At 39.3% G+C, this 20,321-nt stretch overlaps 1 protein-coding gene across 10 annotated transcripts in view; it reads right to left on the bottom strand.

Annotated features, from left to right (window-relative positions):
* Positions 1–20,321, bottom strand: part of LOC119653569 (probable phospholipid-transporting ATPase IA) — a 174,690-nt gene that overhangs the window by 132,597 nt on the left and 21,772 nt on the right. For 2 of the 10 annotated variants that reach the window (XR_005249721.1, XM_038058292.1), the window contains exon 1: positions 5,449–5,875. The exons of 1 other annotated variant lie outside the window; for it this stretch is intronic. Coding sequence is in view for 7 of the 9 variants with exons in the window: in XM_038058292.1 (XP_037914220.1) it covers positions 5,449–5,800 (352 nt within the window). In the remaining 2 variants the exon portion in view is untranslated. Of the gene's footprint in view, positions 1–5,448; positions 5,878–20,321 lie in introns of those variants that run through there. 7 more of the 10 variants (XM_038058287.1, XM_038058293.1, XR_005249722.1 and 4 more) reach the window with 6 other exon arrangements.

The raw sequence follows: 20,321 nt of genomic DNA, 5'->3' as shown, positions 1-20,321 counted from the left end.
GAAAAAAATGATTTGGTTTCTCTCTTTTATTGAAACAAGTTACAAGGTAACCGAATTTGGATGCCTTTGTAGAAATTCGAAGAAGTTTTTGAAGCCGATTAATTAGTGATCTGAAAGAAGGGTATCAGTTTCGATGTTGAAAGAAGTGCTTCATTATTATTTAATGGTTGTTACCTTCTTGAACAAAGCCACGAAATAAACACAAAAATAATGAATTGTGTTTCTCGCCAACCTATAACTTCATATTACATTTAATTAAATATTGGATGCAACAAAGAAAGTGAAATAACTTTGCCATAAGAACCTTTTGGAAACTCTAATGATGGCTGAGAACTGTGGGTTGGCGTGAGGGTTTCACTAGGAACTACCGTCGAATATCTAGGTTATTGTTTACTTTGAAGCCCATGACGTATACGTTTTGCCAAAATAACGACGCGTTTTCCCTAGAGGGTGAGGATTGGTGGAGTAGCTCCTGCAAAAACGCATAAAAAAGTTGTTGCGGACAAAAGGCCTTAATGGGAAAAGCTAACTGATCATACCTTGCATCCTTGTAGACTAAACTCTTCGAAAATGCAATCAAAAAATTGAAAAGATGTTCTGTCTAAAGTAGGTTACTACCCTTAATTTATTAATTTACACATTGCCCTATTCGGAATAGCTCTTAGCAATAGAATGACTTGCTTCTTCTGCATATATAGGGTCTCCCGTTTATGATGGTACAAATTTTAATGGTGGATAGTACCACTTGTCTGAGGAAAATTGGTCTATGGAATGGGTATCCGATCTTTGACCGCTACAGAGTGATAGCATTTTTCGTGAATAGTAACGCTAAAAGATAGAGTACTCAGCCCATCGACCAATTTTCCTCAAACAAGTGGTCTACCATTCAAATATGTACCTTCATAAATAGAACACCGTGTATAGAGACATTTCAAAGGGTGCACTTGCTAGTTTTTCTGAACAAAATATATGAATACTTGGAACTCTATGAATTCATTTATTTTTATAAAAAATATGATTTAATACAATTGATTATATCTACTGGTCGAAAGGAATGAAGGTCGTGAAGGTTTAACTTTAATACATACCGTGTAGGCATAATCCTACGGTCCCGCCCCGCGCCGCCGTGCTTAACTTATATCGAAGGCAGCCTCAGTGCCCATAACAGTGGAGCATCTTTGCTGCAATTAAAGGGTACGGAGCCGAGTTATGAAGAGCAACTCCACATATTGGGCTAAGGAGAAACTCTGTTCGCAAGACTGGTGCAACCATAACCAACATGAAAATTACCACGTCAATAACACATTCCTCCGAATAAAAGAAATAGAAATTTATGGGCTTCTTACAGATTTCGGAACTTCCTAACTAATGAAAATATACACATGTCTCGGAAAAGGGCGGAGTTGTCGGTAACGACTTTTGGCTATCGTACTGGGACACAAGCTGGCTTTTGGAATATGCGCAAGTTTACCGACAACGGTACCGAAGGCCGCAGAATACTCATTTTCTCGAACTTGACTATGGACTGTCTACAGTAACTAGCGTTGTTAAGTGAAGAGTTTGCTGTTGGCAAGAACCGCACACGCGTGCGGATTCCCAGTACATTTTTAATGAGAGTATGCTTCGATTTAATGTTAGCATCAAAATTTATGTTGTGCAAGTGGTAAACCTACAACTACGAGATAAGCACAAAGGCAAACATAAACACCCATGATCAAACCTGGATTCGAACTTTAGACGCAAGAAGCTGTCGCTCTGTTTACTTGGCCATTAGACGTTCAACACTCACCAGTATCTCTTATCTACCAGTTGATTCTCTAGGATTAACCAACATATCAATAATACTGCCACCACCAAGTTTAGGAGAAACAGTCCGTGCAATTCATCGGCTAAAAAATCATAAGTCGCCAGGAGCCGACGGAATTACAGCCGAATTGGTTAAATATGGAGGCGACCAGTTACACCAAGTGGTTCATCAACTTGTGCTCAAGGTATGGGACAGCGAATCAATGCCCGACGATTGGCAGCGAGGCATAATCTGTCTCATACATAAAACGGGAGATATCACACAGTGCAGCAATTATAGAGGTATCACGTTGCTGAGTACCATCTATAAGATATTCTCCACTATCTTGCTAGGCCGGATAGCCCCATACGCCCAGAACATCATTGGCCCATACCAAAGAGGCTTCACTCCAGGCAAATCAGCAACAGATCAGATTTTCTCTCTGCGGCAGGCGATGGAAAAACTGTTGGAATATGGAAACAGTTGCACCATCTGTTCATCGACTTTAAAGCCGCCTATGATAGCATAGCCAGGGTAAAACTGTACACGGCCATGAGGGAATTCGGTATCCCGACGAAATTAATAAGACTGACTAGGCTGACCCTGACCAATGTGCGAGGCCAGATAAAAGCAGCAGGTACACTCTCAAGACCATTCGACATCAACAACGGTCTACGACAAGGGGATGCGCTACCATGCGTCCTCTTTAACCTGGCCCTCGAGAAGGTGATCCGTGATGCTGAGGTGAATGCAAGAGGTACGATCCTCTTCAAGTCCACCCAACTACTGGCCTATGCTGACGATATCGACATCATGGGAAGAACCACCCGAGACGTACAAACTGCCTTCATCCAGATCGAGCAGGCGGCAATCGGGGCGAGATCTTGGGCTGCACATCAATGAAGGCAAGACCCAATATATGGTGGCAACGTCAGCACCGAAGGCGAATCAACCAACAACATCAAACCGCACTGGTCAAAGACAAACACGAACAAGAATAAGGATAGGGGAATACAACTTTGAGACCGTTGACAATTTCTCCTATCTAGGGTCGAAAATCACAACCGATAATAACTACGATGATGAAATCCGCGCACGGTTGTTGTCAGCCAACAGAGCCTACTTCAGCTTACAAAGACTGTTCCGCTCGAAACGTCTCACCATAGGGTCAAAGCTCTTACTGTACAAGACAATGATCTTCCCAGTCCTCATGTATTCCTCGGAAACTTGGGTTCTTAGCAAGAAAAATTGCGAACTCTTGGCCGCGTTCGAGAGAAGAATCCTCCGAAGAATTTTTGGCCCCCTACATGAGGATGGACGATTCCGTAGCCTACACAATGACGAAATCTATGAGCGATACCATGACTGTCCGGTTGTGGATAAAATCCGGCTCAATAGGTTACGGTGGGCGGGTCACTTAATCCGTATGGATGAAGATGATCCCATCCGGAAAGTCTATAAGGGGAATATCTATGGTAGGAAAAGAAGACGAGGCAGACCCTGCCTAAGATGGAGCGATGGCGTGGGCCAGGACGCCAGACAGCTTTTAGGGATATCGAATTGGTGGACCTTGGCGCAAAACCGGGATGTCTGGAGTTCCTTATTAAGGCAGGCCTAGACCGGATACCGGTTGTTGCGCCGTTGATGATGATGATGATGATCAATAATTTGGACATTCCCTTTCAAAAATAATAAATTTACCTACCAGATGTTTGAGACTTAATTTCATAATTTTTCATTCGTAGCTTAAGGATGGGGGTTATAAATATTTTGCAATGCCGATCAGAAGATTAAGCCTCAAAGGCTACAAATTTAATTGTCCATATTATTTACTCCGCGGATGTTCATGTATATGTACATACATTTACCGCGTATCCAATCTACCTACATTGCAGCGTGACGTGACGCAAATTTATTCCCCAACCACTTTTACGCAAGTTTCAGAAAGTTATGAAATTGTTCTGGCCACCAAACTATTCCAAAACCTGGAAAACCCTCAAACACACTATTTACGTTTTCCTGACAAACTTGAACCAGAACGTATATTGATGTTGCATACGTCACACTTAAAAGTAGCTTACCCTTGGATTAGGGTTTTTTTTTCCACAAAGCACAGACACAGACAGAGTTCACTTTGGAACTTTCGCTATAAATAAAGATCTAGCCTATTTTACTGCCATCAAAGTTGACGAACTAGGATCATATTCAGCTTCAATTGGTTCTTGGCGATATGTCTCCAAGGATCCATTTTCATGAACCCAGGTGCAATTTGAGTAAAATCGTGGCCGATTTGCTTGAAAACATTTTGCTAGAAGGCGGTTTGTCCACAGCCTGTTTGCGAAATCCATGGGTAAGACTTTGTTTACCATAAATAGGGGCCGCTAGGTATGTCGGTAATAAGATCCCACTTCATCTCATCTAGTGGTAATTGAGTTCTAGTGACGTAAGTGGGATTGATCTACGCTGAAGCTGTGTAAGTCTTAACACAGATTTTCTCTTAACTATCTTCGAATTGCATTATTCGCTTGGACGACATCTGTTTGGATAAAATTTTCTTGTTTGTTTTTCCGTTTTTATAACCTTTACCACGCAATTGGAATAATGGGGGCTGAGCGCTTCGAGTATAGAGGTTTGGTGTTCATCCCGTGTAAAACTTTCTATGGACGTTTTTCCACTCGTACAAAGTTATTCACAATATTGAAAGCAAATATCTTAAACTCCAACTGCGCCATTCATATGAGTCCATTTTATATGATGACGACGTCATACACGTCTTAGAGTACAATCAATTTACGTGAAATACAAAAGATTGACCTTCCATAACTTTGTGAATGATCGTTGGATTGCCTTCAATTTTTTTCAGAATTAAGTCAGAATATCACTTATGCTGATGCCAAGTTTTGTACTTCTAGAATAAAGTTAAGGGGGTTTCTAGTGAATTTCTAAAATATATTCATAGGATGTACTTTGAGGCCTAAATTTTATATAGATGCATCACTGTGATTTTTTCCGATTTTTCGGTTCGGTAGGTTCTGAGAACGAGGCCTGTTTCACTTTTTGAGGCACTCATTTTGAGTCTTCAATCGTCTCCGTTTCACCCAATATCATAAATAAGAATTTTCAAAAAGTGCTCACTGAACCTGTCTGCGATATTCTGTGAAAGAAAAATTGAATGAAATGATAGCTCCAGCCGCTTCGAGGTAAATCTCATGTAGCAGACGGACAGGCAGAAATTAAATCGATTTTAATAAGGTTCTGCTTCACACAAAACCTTCGAAAAATGAAATAGGAGTAAAATGAAAGCGGTACACCTAGAGATAATGGAGTCTATGAAAACTTCGCCCAATCAACAAAAATCCCCGTTCGGGTTAAACAGATTTTATCAGTATCAGCGCATACCTTCAAATTTTAACTGAAATCGGAAAGACACTGATATGTCAAGACTAAGAACAGAGGGTGTAGATGGATTATTTAACGTTCATAAGTATGAAGTGCTAACAGTACTTTCTATCGTTCCAGTAGTCAATTCAGTGCGGTTCTTCTGTTCTGAGAGAAATATTGGTACCTTTTCCAACAAAATTGCAGTAGTCAACCTCCAAAACGATTTACAACATATACCTGACTTGAACATTCGTAACTTACACTTCTTTTTTCGTACTCACCCTCATATTCTGCGCGCTTCCGTCGAAAAAATGACGCTGTATATTTCAATTTCCTTTTGCTAGCAATACTGGAACTACGGCTTTTACCACTTTTACCACTTTTCCCACTAGTCATACTATGCTTGGAGACACTAGAAGCTTTCGACTCACGACGTCGATCTTGTGGCGAAAGGGTGGCAGATTGTTTCCTTTTAGGCGATTGCGGCGAGGTATCTGCAGATTTTGCATTAGGGAAATCCAAAAAGTCCAGCTGATCCCCATTCGACACCGAGCGAACGGTACGACGAGTCCAGGAATTCTGACGGTTCATATTTTTCAATTCCAAACTTTGGCGATATTTATTATCAGACATTTTTGATGAACTTATCAATTGCAAATAACCAGATTAGAAAAAGGCACGTTCAGGAATGTCCCCAATGTTCAAAATTATAATTACCGACAAAAATAATGAAGTGTCCACATTGCAAGGCACATTAGAACTATATTGGATCTTTGGCACATATTTAGTAGGAAATAATGTTTCACAGAACAGAATTATTTCTTAATCAATGCCGTTTAATACACATCAACGCTTGGGTTTAAAAATAATAGTAATTTTCTCTAGTGAATTTATCATTTATTTTTCGGCAGTCAGGTTTTATTTGGAACTCTGATTAGCTAAACGTATGTAAAGCAAAATGAGTTACATTTTAGCATCGTTTGAAAACTTGATTGTTTGGTGATATACAGTGTCTATATTACAGCTATCGATATCGACAGAATATTTGAATTCAATTCAAAATGGTAAAAAGTAAATCCTTTATTTGCGAAAACACTGCAACTTTCCAATAAAAATCAGGAATGATGGCAAAAATTAGTTCTCCGATTATTTATCTCAATACTGCATTACGCCTTTCCTCAGAAACACATAAACCTGCATCTACACGAGAAAAAACTAAAATTAAATTGGCGCAATCAAATAAAACGATGACAGCGAAACTACCCCCGTGACATAATTTATCTGAACCACTTTTCACCGAGCGCGACCAATCTGCAATACACATCATTCCTTGACTTTGAATTCTTTTTACATTTTAATTGTCACTGGATAAGTCTCCCAGAATGTTTGTTTATGCAAACATAAATGAATATCTTCTGCACTCGTCCCGGTCAGGATTCAACTCACGTTGTGCAACAAAGGCACAGGATTCGAAATTACCACGTTCTCACGATTATCACGTCGCGCCACAATTGCACAAAAATGTCTTCCGTAGACGCCACAACTTAACTGTTTATCGGAGGCTGCCAGTCTGTTTTCTATTTTCTCCAAACGAAATTCCATAGTCTCTCGTCTTCAAGAAAAATAAGGACGTGAAACGTGGCGCCACCCCGTTAACATCCCCCAGGATCCGTTAGTCTGTTTCTATTTTCCTTTGCAACATGTGCGAAATGTCACAGTGATGCGAGAGAAAAATCGGTGAAGCACTGCTTACTACGGAAAACGACCTACAACTTAGCGACATGGATCCACTGTTTGCGCGAGTTTTGCATAATGGAGTTGCAACAATATATCATAATTAGTGCCTCTACTAACAAGTTCACGACCGAAGTCAAGTTCATTTTTGAAGTTTTTATTTATGTTCCCATCAGCAGAGCAGAAATTAGAATAACAAACTTCCAATGCCAGGCAGTGTAACAGCAGAAACACCCCACCTAGCCCGCATGCTAACTCCAATTAGGATAGCGAAAACGGCTGTAGTGGGAAACCCCAGAGGGCCGTTTAGCGGAATGGGAAATAGTGTAACTCATTCGTGCTGGGATCACTGGCAATGAACTACAATTCATCGATAATAGCTCTGAATTTGATAGTACTCGCGAAGGACAGAACTGTCGATGGAAAAATATATCAATGAGGCAGCTCCTGAAAAGACAGCGCCCAACGTATATGCACCCAATCCTATGAATAACTGACATCTTTTAGTACATGAGTACGACAAACCATTTACGCGAGGGGTGGACTTCATACTCATGACGAATTCCCCCTGCTGGGCATCTTATGCCAAAATGGAGTGCGAGATTTATTTATAGGTTGTTAGATATTTAGAGAATATTCCCGAGGTAACAGGATAAATATGGTATCATCATATACGATGTCATGAATAAGGATCAATATTTTATCTATTTTATGCCCTTGTGTGTATTGAACATATACCATCATGGCGGTTTTTTTAGTATTCGGCTGAAGAGTAACCAGAAGTCAATGACGATTATTCAAATGAGATATTAAGATTTCAATGAAAGTAACGACTTACTAAACGTCCAATACACTTTCATTCAAATCATACTCGAGAGCAGCTCCAGTGCTTAAAAATCGAAGCCACTCCGCGCTACTACAACCAGTACATGCACTCCTTCCTACCTAGAATATCCTTATTTTCGTTTTGAAAAAAAAGGTGGATAAGTAATCGCAAAATGCGCGAAACTGATAAATCAATACTGGTAAAATTTGTTACCTTCCATTCCTAAGCAATAACAACTACTTATTTCCAACAGAAAAAAACTAATGAAGTTGAAGACCGGAAGTTACACTTTTCACTAGAATTTTTTGATATATGATAAAACTCACGCTAACTTCAGCTCCTGAAGTCGAGAAAAAAATGTGTCCTTGAAAACACATACTTGGCCTACTACAAATTTGTTAGAAACTCAATTCGAAGAAAACAGTTTTGCAGTATAAATTGGAAACTTTAGAAATATACGCCTATGGCTATGCCAGAAAAATTCTACAGCATGGTGGCTTATCAGGTCCTACCCCATCATTACGGAATTAGCGGTGAGAGCACTTTGAATCTTTAAACACAATATTCACACTTATGAGCAATTGCAAGCCGAAGCCCAAGGACAGAAATCAGAATGTAGAAAGTACAGTATTCATTTAGAATAGAGATCAAGAGACCAAATGCCATATAAAAAGACAGTAGTCATCCATAAAAATCAAAACAACCAATACAGTTGGCCAGAGTCAACTCTGTCATGTTATTTATCATACATGCTAGTGACGAGTCCAGATGAAGGAGGAGGATTTGAGGCAACGTACTTTGTACTATCGTCAGTAAAAATAAAATGCTGAGATCAGGGTAAGAGATAAATAAAATATAGTTGGAGTTACTCCACTGTGCTAAATCCTACCTGATCTGTCTTGTTGATAGGTGAAACCCCGACCAAAAAATTCGTTAAAACACAAAATGTTCGCTTTGAATAAGAAGCCACGGAGAAATGCTAAGGCGTTCACCTCAGACGGGACCCACTCGTGCCAAGAAATCAGCAAGCGTTCTTGACGCGTAGACGACGTCAGCGCATAAGTAAATTAGTTCTGACAGACAAATATGTGTCTGCACCATAGATATTGGTACCTTCACTGGGACAACGGAGGAAATCACAAGGGGCTCTACAAGAAATCCGATAATCCGCGAGCGCGGTTAAAATGATTATAGACTGTTCCGTTTTAATAGCACTCAATATGCTCTAAACGTCGGCACCTCTGGGGGTTTCCGAATACCATAAAGAAGAACGATTTAATGATCGGCTGATGAAGGTCACTATTATATCAGCTGATAAGGTAGGGAGCATGCAATGAGGATGGCGAGCGAATAATCAATTTTGCGGCACAAGTACAAGATCGTACTCGCCAATTTATGGTCTATCAAATGAATGCCTCATCTTATTAGATTTTATACTGGAAGCAGTGAAATGCAAATCGACTATATTTTCATTAGAAGGCATTTTAGCAGTGACAGTGATTATAAAGCCGTTCACTATAAGGCCATAGCACCTCAACATCAGCCATTCATTGCCGTCTTGCCAATTAGGTCATCGATAAAACAGCGTACCACACAAGATCTGCTCCGAAAAGTACTAATCGAACCCTTTCATTTAATATGATCATATAACCATATTGTGTGAAAAAAAATGTTACGCCTCCCTTTCGCATGTATGGAGGACGCGCCTTAAACCCAGTGTAAAATGATGCCACCCGTTGTATGTAAACGGACTCAGAGACCACACGTTCTCATCAAATTTCGGCACAATTAGCTCAGTCTTTTCTAAGCAAATTCGGTGTGACAGACAGACAGACGGACATAGAGACAGTGAATCGATTCTAATAAGATGTTGGTTCACATAAAACCTTAAAAGTTGACTAGATTCATATTTGCTTATTGATTCAGAAGTAAAATCAGATTTGAATCGAGCAATCGTCGGATTTGAGAAAAAAAAATTGTTGAAAAATCGTCTTTCGGATAAGAGGGCATTTCTCACTTATAATTATAAACAAAATAAGTCGGGTAACCGGAAGCTGGACGCTTCAGGTATACAAGGTTTTGTGTTTCCTTATGTGAAGAAGGATGAGTTCATTAGATTTCCGTTTGTACATAGTTAAATATTCAATTGCCCTCTTCTTTTTAAAAAGCCATTTACAAAAATGATTTGACCTAGAAAGCACGGTATTGATAACAGTCAACCTCATATACTTCACACTAGGAGTTCAATATTACTAGCAAATGTGAAGAAGTTAACCCATAACAGATACAAACAAGTCGGAATTCCGGAAGCTGGCGCTTCGGCTATAAAGGTTTTGTGAGGAACTTTCTACGCACATTTTTCCATTCGTATATGGCTAAAAACCCAAAATATTCCTGCATATTATTTTCAAACTACAAGAAATGCGTATATATTACAGACGCAGATATTAGGCTCACGGTAAAAAGACAAACATTGCCTATTACCGAACACTGTACTCTATACGAATGTATATAAATTGGTCTTACACCTATTTTTTTCTTGCATAAAAGTACACATATGTACATATAAAGTACGTATCTTAAACACCGATTGTTCAATGTATAAATATATCTATCTGACTTAGACATTACCCCAAAGCTTCATTTACATATACATATAAATACATGGCTGTCTCGAGTGATTGATATTGATATATAAATGATTAAAAAACTAAAACGAAATATCACCCTGCGACCTCCCATTCACGTGAGCTCATTTTGCGGTGGTACCGACAAATTGATATGTTATGATGACGTCATACACGTTTTAGAATGCAAGAAATTCACACAAAATGCCCCTTCTACAACTTTGTTAATAATGGTTGGATTTGCTGCAAACTTTCCAAAGTTATGCATTATGTTATCCCTTATGCAAATGCCATTTATAGTTTTAGCATGAACTTAAAATATGCTAATATACTATCATTAACTTTACTCATGCAGATATCGGAACGGGATGTATTTTGAAGCTTAGATTTCATTTAGATACACCACTGTGATTTTTCCCAGACTTTTCAGTTGGATAGGTTCTGAGAAAGAGACGTGTTACACTTTTTGGGAATCATATTTTGAGCCCTCACTCCTCTACGTTTCATCCGATATCAAATATGGGACCAGTTTCTAAAAGTACTAATTGAGCCTTTTCATTTGATACCCCACGTGGCCACATTCTGTGAGAAAAAAATTTGCATCCTCTGTTCACATGTATGGGTAGCCATCCCCTTAAACTTAACCCAAAATGGCGTGACTTGCTGTATGTAAAGGAACAACAGGCCACGCATCCTCACCAATTTTCGTGACAATCAGTCCAGCCGTTTCCGAATAAATCGGGTGTGACAGACAAACGGACAGACAGACATCCACTCGATTCTAATAAGGATTTACTTCACACAACACGTCAAAGGGGCAGGGGAGAAGTATATTCTTCGTGAAAGGGATTTTAATATTTCACTCGAATGTCAATTATTCTCGTTAATTATGGCGTCAGCATCTTATTTGAATGGCTTCGGATGCAGTAAATTCCCGCGAAATTGATAAATTTGAACTGCTATAACTTTGGCACTAATAACTGGATTTCCATGAAACTTGGCATGCGTATGCAGGATACAATCCTCTATGCCGGTGGTCCTAGGATGAACTTAAGGGGAGTTTCCCAGTCAATTTCTAAAAGTTGGTAATATACTATCAGTAAATTTGTTTGAGCAGATATCGGAAAGGGACATATTTTGAGGCCTAGATTTCATTTAACCACACCGCACTATTTTTTTTCAGATTTTTGGGTTGGGTAGTTTCCGAAAATAAGTCCTGTCTCACCTTAAGCGTGCTCATTTTGACTCCTTACGCGCGCACCTTTCATTCCACGTCAAAACTGATATCATTTTCGAAAAGTCATCGAGTAATTGAGACCTTTCATTTGATATATCCCAAATGACTATATCCGGTGAAAAACAATTTTACACTCCCTCTTGCATGTATTGAGAGCCCCCCTTTAAACTCCTCGTAAACTTATGTCACTCACTGTATGCGTAGAATTTCATAGTTCCCATCTGTCCACCAAATTTCGTTCGGATGGATTTAGCCGTTTTAGACAAAAGTGGGGGTGGCACATACACAGTGAATCGATTTTAATAAGGTTTTATTTCAAACAAAACGTTAAAAAACACATTCACTCGTAGAAGGGAATGACGCCAAGTTTGTATAAATACGCTATTTACAATGTAAACCAACTACTTCTTGGGCCCTCGAGCCTGAGTCTGTACCCGATAATCGTTCGGTTCTACGCTCATAAAATCTAAAGGAACACGAATTTCACTTTGACATTTTTTAGTGTATTCTAGAAAAGTTAAGGTTCTATGCAATAGAAAAAATCGATTGTGGAAATCTCCTAATGCTGTTTCCCCCTCAAGTGACTGAATATAATTAGATAATAGATAGATAATCGACTAATGATCGAGAAATGATAGCTGCTTATGCAAATATGAGTTGTTTTAGGTTCTCTTTAGAGGGCAGCTCAATAATGTCTGAATGACAGGAAAAACACTTGAGGAACATCTTCAAAGTATATTCATGAATGAATATTGCTTAGCAGTTTCCTTAGATATAACTGATATTCATATCTCGCAGTGTTCACATCTAAAGCTGATGTAAAGAGTAAAGCATAGAAGATTTACGCTTTGAGATCATGCTACAACACGAAAGTATGTCTATTTCTGTGATTTCTCTTTCGAATGATTATACTTGTCAACAATAGGTTGTTAACCCGACGTTCGCAATTAATCCTGTAGTATTCAGGTAACACTCCAACCCGCACATGATGCCATAGAAGTCAAACTTTCACGAAACTCGCACCAAACACTGACATGCGAGTTTCAAATTTAGCGATAATCTTGTCCAACTATAACACTCAATGAAGTAACTGCCGCCAACCGAACAAATGCAAAACAGTCTACTATGCACTTGCATGGATACCTATCGTGGGGAAAACAAACAATAAAATAAAACTTCATCAGAGAGGGCAACAAATACAAAATGCTGACACCTTAATTTGCAAGTTAGCTTCATACGATTTGAATAGAAAGTTTTGATGTTTAAATCCGGTGCCCTTAAACATCGATTTATTGCATATTCTATTGAACATTTCAGAAATAATATCTAATACGTTTTCGGTATGAACAAAATTCTAAATCTACGGAAATTGTCAAATTTCGGCAATTTTACCTAAAAATAACAGATTTAACATTTCATATGATCAAAACCAGGGGATACACAGTAAAGTTTATTTCCGGTTGATAAAACCCCTCTTAAGGGGTTATATACAGCTGTCATCGCCACAGATATCGGAAAAGCTTTTATTGCAAATTCTTTAAGTACATTATCTCAAAGATATTCTCACCAAATTTCATGACGATGGGAGCTTTAGGTCCGAAGTTATAGCTACCTATAATACATTACCTCGCCGCTCCAGTGAGTTCATCGTCGCATATACGTAACTAGCACCAAATCGATGTTTTGGAGTCTGCAGAAAGAATACTGTATGGCGGTGGATTCGACGGGTCGATGTAAATAAATAAGTTCGTTTTTAAAATGAAAAACACTAACTTTAAAGGCGATTCTCTCAGAATCATCTTTATTTAAACGTGCCTTTGCTGTGGACACGATTACTAAAAACCAACTAGTCCAATTAACGCCAAATTGTCACCACTTATTTATTTACTATGATAATAGTTAGTGGCTAAAGGAAGGATTTTAAATTCTTTTAAAAAATATGTTTTTTACGTAAAAAAATCCACAATTTTAAATCTAAAACGAGTCGAAACAGGACCCTTCGGCGCTTCAGGTAACGAAAGTTTTGCTGATTTTTTTGTATGAGAATATTTGGGTACACGATGGGTCCATTTATACATTGCTCATAGTGAATACACGTAGAATCTACCCGATATTCAGTTCGATGTGTTACTTACATTTTATCTCTTAAGCAGTAGTAATTTAAGGGAAACTTTGTTAATAATATTAGGATGTCCGCCGCGATGAACTTGCAGGGGGTTCGCAGTAAAGTTTCAAAACAATTATATACTGTTATTAACTTTATTTTAACAGATATCGGCCTAGATACTATGTGGGCATAATAATTTTCTTCAGATTTTTCGGTTTGGTAGTTACTCGGCTCCTTTAAATAATTGACCGCTTTCGGACCCCCGCACACCCTTTTTTAACCAGTACCAAAACTAATCATTTCTTTGAAAAGCATTAGTCGAGACCTTCCATTCGATAACCCACAGGGCTATATTCGGTGGAATAAAATTTTCACCCTCCTTTAAGTTCAACGTGTGATAATGTACTTCACCGCATGAGTGGGGGTTCACAGTTCCAACCTTTCTATCAAATTTCATTACAATGGATGTGGCCGTTTCTGAGAAAAGTGTGTGTGAAAGACAGAATCAATCAATCAAAGAATCAACTTTAATAAGGTTCTGTTTTCAACAAAAACCTTAAAAAGTAAACATCGCAACCATTTTTTTGCTAGTTTACTTTGGCATATTGACAAGTCCTTCCTTCGGCGGCTAGACAATAGCATGTACTAATCAACAGCTTTTAAAATTCTGATTTGGGATGAACCCTTATCGAGTTTTCGTGTCCACCACAAACAAACCATTCGGAAAAAAACTCTTGGAGAACAGCTGTAGATTCGCCATTCTTAATTTTGTTTTCTTGCTGTTACCCGCTTTTTATTATAATTAGCATCTACTAAGTTGTCTAGAAAAAATCGAGAAAGCCATACCACCCCCTGCATACAAGCCTTTAAACAATATCTCAGAGTTGGGTAAAATCATAATCATGATTATGATTGCGATTATAATCAAAAATGAGGGTGATTTTATGATTACATGATTGTAATCACAGGCCATGATTATGATTGTAATCATGAAGTCGTCGTAATAACCGTAATCATAATTATGAAATCATACGAAATCACAGCAGTTGCCATCACAATTGATGTTGTTTGTTATTTGTGCGGTTGCTAACTGGTTTAAAAATATAACTAATATTAAGTTAATGAATTAGATACAAGGGATTTGTTATCGTGACTGGATGTCGGATACCAGTCGACTCAGCTGCGAATGAGTACCTGAGTCAAAATCAGGGTAATAATCTCCTCCTACAGCGTACTGTAGGGTACCGTTACGGTCCTGAATGAAGTGCTCTCACACACTTCAAGGTCCTGATCCAATATGAATTGTTGCGCCAAAGATTATTATTAATATTAGATGCAATGGGCAGAGTAAGTAACATTTGGTTTAGTTGTTAATTGAATTTAAGGGCGCATGCGTTCTAGGTTACGCAAACCGAAAAAGTAACTGCTTTTAAGGTTTTCTACTGACATAAGATAAACTCGTTTTGGAAACAACTAAGTTTCTGTTCGTCTATCAAGGAAAGACGTCGACTGAAACCGACTAAAGTTACACGATTTTGAATTTATTTCTTTGCTGGGATACTTTTATTTTTTCAGCTGCAATAATTCAGAAACATACATACTTATACATATAATACATATGAATTCCGTCAATGGTCACGTAATGTTCAATTTATATGCCCATATGTAGGTACCGTGTGATAATCTTGTGCAAAATTTGGTTGTGTATGACGAAAAACTCAATATTAGCCAAAATGAGGAATTAATTTTTAAATCATTAAGTAAGTTGCACGAAAACCAGTTACTAAAGAATTGGTCGGCAGTTTCCACTGACAACTAACAACTACGTAGATATTGAAATAGGTTTGAAAAGTTTTTTACCTTCCTAGCGAATTGTGTATAATCAACACGAATGTTTCTGGACTGTGCAATATTGCAAAAATTTGGGTGATGTTTATTGGAACAATGTTGCCGCCTTTATTTTTATGAGGATTTCGTGAACAGGGTTGCTGTCTTAAAACAATCATATTATTTTAGGTGGAGTGGTTGCGCCTAGTGGCTACCTTACGACTGAAAAGGGTTGCCGTGTGGGGATTTTCAGCGAAGAGAAATCCCGAAAAGCCGAGGTGCAATATTGCTGCTTTCAGGTGACGCAGGTGACGATCAGCCGCTCAATATTTGGAGACTTTAGTTGGCAGGCAATACTCAAATAACAACCCTTTTTCAATGTTTATGACCCAACAAATCAAGAGCGGCAACTCTAACCTTTCCAGTCGAAACATGTTCGCGAGCGGAACCACGGCACCCAAACAATGCAGGAAATTTTCAAAAATGGCCACAAATTCCAATAAAATAACCGCATCTGCCCAAAACATTTGCAAAGGAGAAGAACAGCCGGCACAGAACCCCCGCATCATATAATAATAATCGTTGGTGTAACAATCCATATTGGATCAAGGCCTTGAAGTGTGTTAGAGCACTTCATTCAAGACCGTAACGGTACACTACAGGATTACAATACGCTGTAGGAGACAATGTGGTCAGCATTGTGCTCGCCCGAGATTCTTACCCTGATTTGGCTCAGGTGCTCATTCACAACTGAGTCAACTGATATCCGACGTCAAATCACGATACAAACTCCGCTGCCACCAGTGAGATTTTAACCTTTGGTACGACAACCTTGTGCTCTAACCACTCAGCTATCCGGACACAACCCCCACATCAGTTAACCCGAAATCGTACCACTGATTACCTGCTTTTAATTGGCAAGCACTCATTGCTGACTGAATTCATGACTATATTAACAAAATAATGTTGCACAACACTATTTCCCAATATGAATGTTTGTCTCTCAAATGGTCCAAGCAATATTTTGTGGTTGCCAATATTGCTCCAAAAAATCTGTCATGTCGTAACCATTGGGCATGCTTCCTGAAGGACATCATCCACGATCAGTTCTGTCTGTCAATTACGATAAGGAAAACCGGTACGTGTGGGCGTTGATGCGTCCTCTCGACGGTCGTCGCACACAAGCTGTTTAGGCAATGATCGAGAACTTCATATGGGTTTAACCCTGCCTCAGATAGATAGAATCTTATAAAAATGGCTTAATTATTATTACATGACTATAATTGTACTGTTCATGACAACGAGATACGACAATTACGGGCGTAGTTACAGTACAAAAATATATTTAAGCACATCTAAGTTCACCATTGCAGCTTGCTGTGACCACGCTCGAAAATATGTATACAACTAACTACAAAATGCAAACAACGTCTAACGGTACGCATATAGATGACTCGAAATGGAGATGAGGTCGATTGCTTACAATTTGTAGCCATATACATTCAAACATATCTAAGAGCCCATGCGTAGCAAACCGTGGTGGTTCAGGCGAAAAATTTGTCTGACATAGACACACTCATATGTCTGTTTGATGTCTGAGACAGACACAGACATTTGTCCGATGCAAGCACAGACACTTGTCGTTACAGATGTATGCCTGAAACGAATGAATGTTTATTTGAACCAGACATTTGTCTACCAGCGATTTTAATACGCGTATCCTGTCAATACACCACGCAATATTCTGTCGTGTTATACAGTTACGAGTAGGCGTTAGTCTCAAATGCACCAAATTAGATCATCCCAAAGATTTAAATAACATACCAAAAGCAACCTACAAATTAATGCTCCAAACAAATCCCAAAGTGCAAATTTTTCATTTGTAGTAATTCGGTTGTAAAGGTATTACCGACCCCCCCCCCCTCAACTAAACTCAAAATCGACTCACTAACTGCATTTCTTGTAGTTGCTTTCATTTCCTTCTACTGTTGCGAATAATGAAATTGCAATCAGAATTGTAAGTTACAAGAACATTATGCGGAACATTGCTCACCCCCATCCACGTCCTGTAAAAAGACCAGAACGTAATCAGTACCTATAGAGAAATTTGACGCCTCTTATGTGATACACAGCGTTTACTCCACACTACTCAAAGAAGCCATCAAAACCACCAAGCATCGAAAAACGTCAATATCATTTCTTTAAACTCACTTCAGCTAACAGTCATACAAATATACACTTTATTAAAGAACGAGATAAGGCAATCATATCAGAAAATCCAGCAATATGATTGATTAAATCATTATGATTATGTGATTACATGATTATCATTACATGATTACGTGATTACAATTATAATCACGAGAGCTTGATTGTGAGTACAATCGAAACCCAACTCTGTAATATCTGTATATTAAAACGAGATACGCGCATTTTCCCAGCTAAACAGAGACTACATCAATGTAAATAAAGTGTTCAAAGTCTAGCAACAGGGGCGCTGAATGAAAAATCCCGTGCAAGCATCGACATCACCGTGAGACCTTAGGCTGCACATTAATGGAGGTTAGACCTCGGAAGAAGCAGCAACATCAAATACCTTAGGGTCAGCAGTAGAAGATAGTGATTAGTTCGAAATGAGAAAGCTGTCGAGGATTTTTGGCCCCAACACAGAATGGACAATTAAGTAGCCTACGGAACCTATGAGCGATATCAAGATCGTTTCATCGTGAATAAAATCCGTCTCAATAAGTTGCGGTAAATGATCCCGCGTGGAAAATTTATAGGGGATATACCTATGGTAAAAAGGAAGACGTGACAGACCCGACCTCAGATAAAGCGATGGGGTAGGCCAGGATACGAGACAACTGTTACGTATATCGAATTGGTAAACTTCGTAAGTTGCAGAACAGAACAAAATTTACTTAGTCAAAGACAAGTATTCCAAGAATAAAACCTTTAAATTTATATCGTATTGCATATTTGCCCCGCAATAAAATAAAATCCCTGGAGATTGTTGCATCTTTCATATTTGCTTTTTAAAGTTTTATGCAAAACAAAACCATATTAAAATCAATTCATTGCCTGTCTGTCTGATATTAGTTTTGACGTGAATTGCAAAGTGCACGAGTAAGGAGTCACAATGTACGCACTTAAAGTGAGACAGGACTAATTTTCGGAAACTATTTAACCCAAAAATCCGAAAAAAAAACCAGTTGCGCCAAGATGGCATCTAGGTCTCAAAATATGTCTCATTCCGATATTTGCTCTGCTCTGCTTACTAACAGTAGGTGGTCAAAGGGTAGTATAGGTCCCAGGGTGAAACGTGGATTGGTACCCACGATGGAGCATAAAACCTGAGACAACCAAATTCTATCTCCTCTTTCACGTCGTGAACGCTGGGAGAACTTTCTTAATGAAAAGCTGCACACGGAGAAGGATGAAGGCGAGTCTCCCGCGCCTAAAAACGGGGCAAATTGTACCAACTGGTCCCCCAGGTTGGGGGTTGGGTAGGGCTAACAACCCTACACGGAAAACAAATTGTTACGAAGCCACAACAGGAGCCTCGGATTGGACGGATAACACAACGACGAACCCGGCAACGAAAAAGGAACAACGATTTGCGTTTTTTGTCATGGAACATGCGCTCCCTGTACAGAGATGAAGCTGCTGAGCAGCTAGTCGATACTCTGTCCCAATATAGGACTGATGTAACAGCGCTACAGGAGAAGCGTTGGACAGGCACCGGTTTCCTGGCGAAGAGTCGCTACACCATTTATTATAGTGGCCATCCAGTAAACCATTTGGAGTAGGTTTCTTAGTCAGCCAAAAAATGAAACTTGCTGTTATCGGCTTTGAAAACATAAGTGAACGGCTATGCACTCTGCGCTTGCGATAATAACGGACTGCGGACGGAACAGAAAAATGCTGCATTCACAAAGAACGCGGGCACGCACGGAGACTTATCACGAACTCCGGCGAGCGGAGAAGCGACTTCACAGACGGAAAAAGGAAGCCTGGGAGAACCAACAGGTCTGTGAACTAGAAGAGTACAGGGAGCTGCCCACCAGGCAAGCAGGTTTTACCAACAAGTCAGCAGGATGAAGCCTTACACATCTTGATGTTCATTCTGGCGACACAAAGAAGGAAATCTGATTTCCGACAGAAATGGACATATTGGAGCGATAGGTTGAGTATTTTGATGAACTACTGAACAACCAGAACATCGGCGAGTTGGAGGTCCCGCCAATTGTAGACGACGGACAAATACTGCCACCACTAAGTATAGAAGAAACATTCCGTGTAATTCATCGGCTTAAAAATCATAAGTCGCCAAGAGCCGATGGAATTACAACCGAATTGGATAAATATGGAGGCGGCCAATTACACCAAGTGGTTCATGCTCAAGGTATGGGACAGCGAATCAATGCCTAACGATTGGCAAAGAGACATTATCTGTCTCATGCATAAAAAGGGAGATATCACACAGTGCAGCAATTATAGAGGTATCACGTTGCTGAGCACCATCTATAAGATATTCTCCGCTATCTTGCTAGGCCGGATAGCCCCGTACGCCCACAACATCATTGGCCCATACCGAAAAGGCTTCACTCCAGGCAAATCAGCAATAGATGAAATTTTCTCTTTGCGGCAAACGATGGCAAAACCTTTGGGATATGAACATCACTTGCACCATCTATTCATCGACTTTAAAGCCGCCTATGATAGCATAGCCAGGGTAAAACTGTACACGGCCATGGGGGAATTCGGTATCCCGACGAAATTGATAAGACTGACTA

Source organism: Hermetia illucens, chromosome 4 (assembly GCF_905115235.1).
Source record: "Hermetia illucens chromosome 4, iHerIll2.2.curated.20191125, whole genome shotgun sequence".
NCBI classification, from domain to species: domain Eukaryota; kingdom Metazoa; phylum Arthropoda; class Insecta; order Diptera; family Stratiomyidae; genus Hermetia; species Hermetia illucens.
Note: the sequence above shows the minus strand (reverse complement) of the source record. Positions and strands in the feature narration are given on the sequence as shown.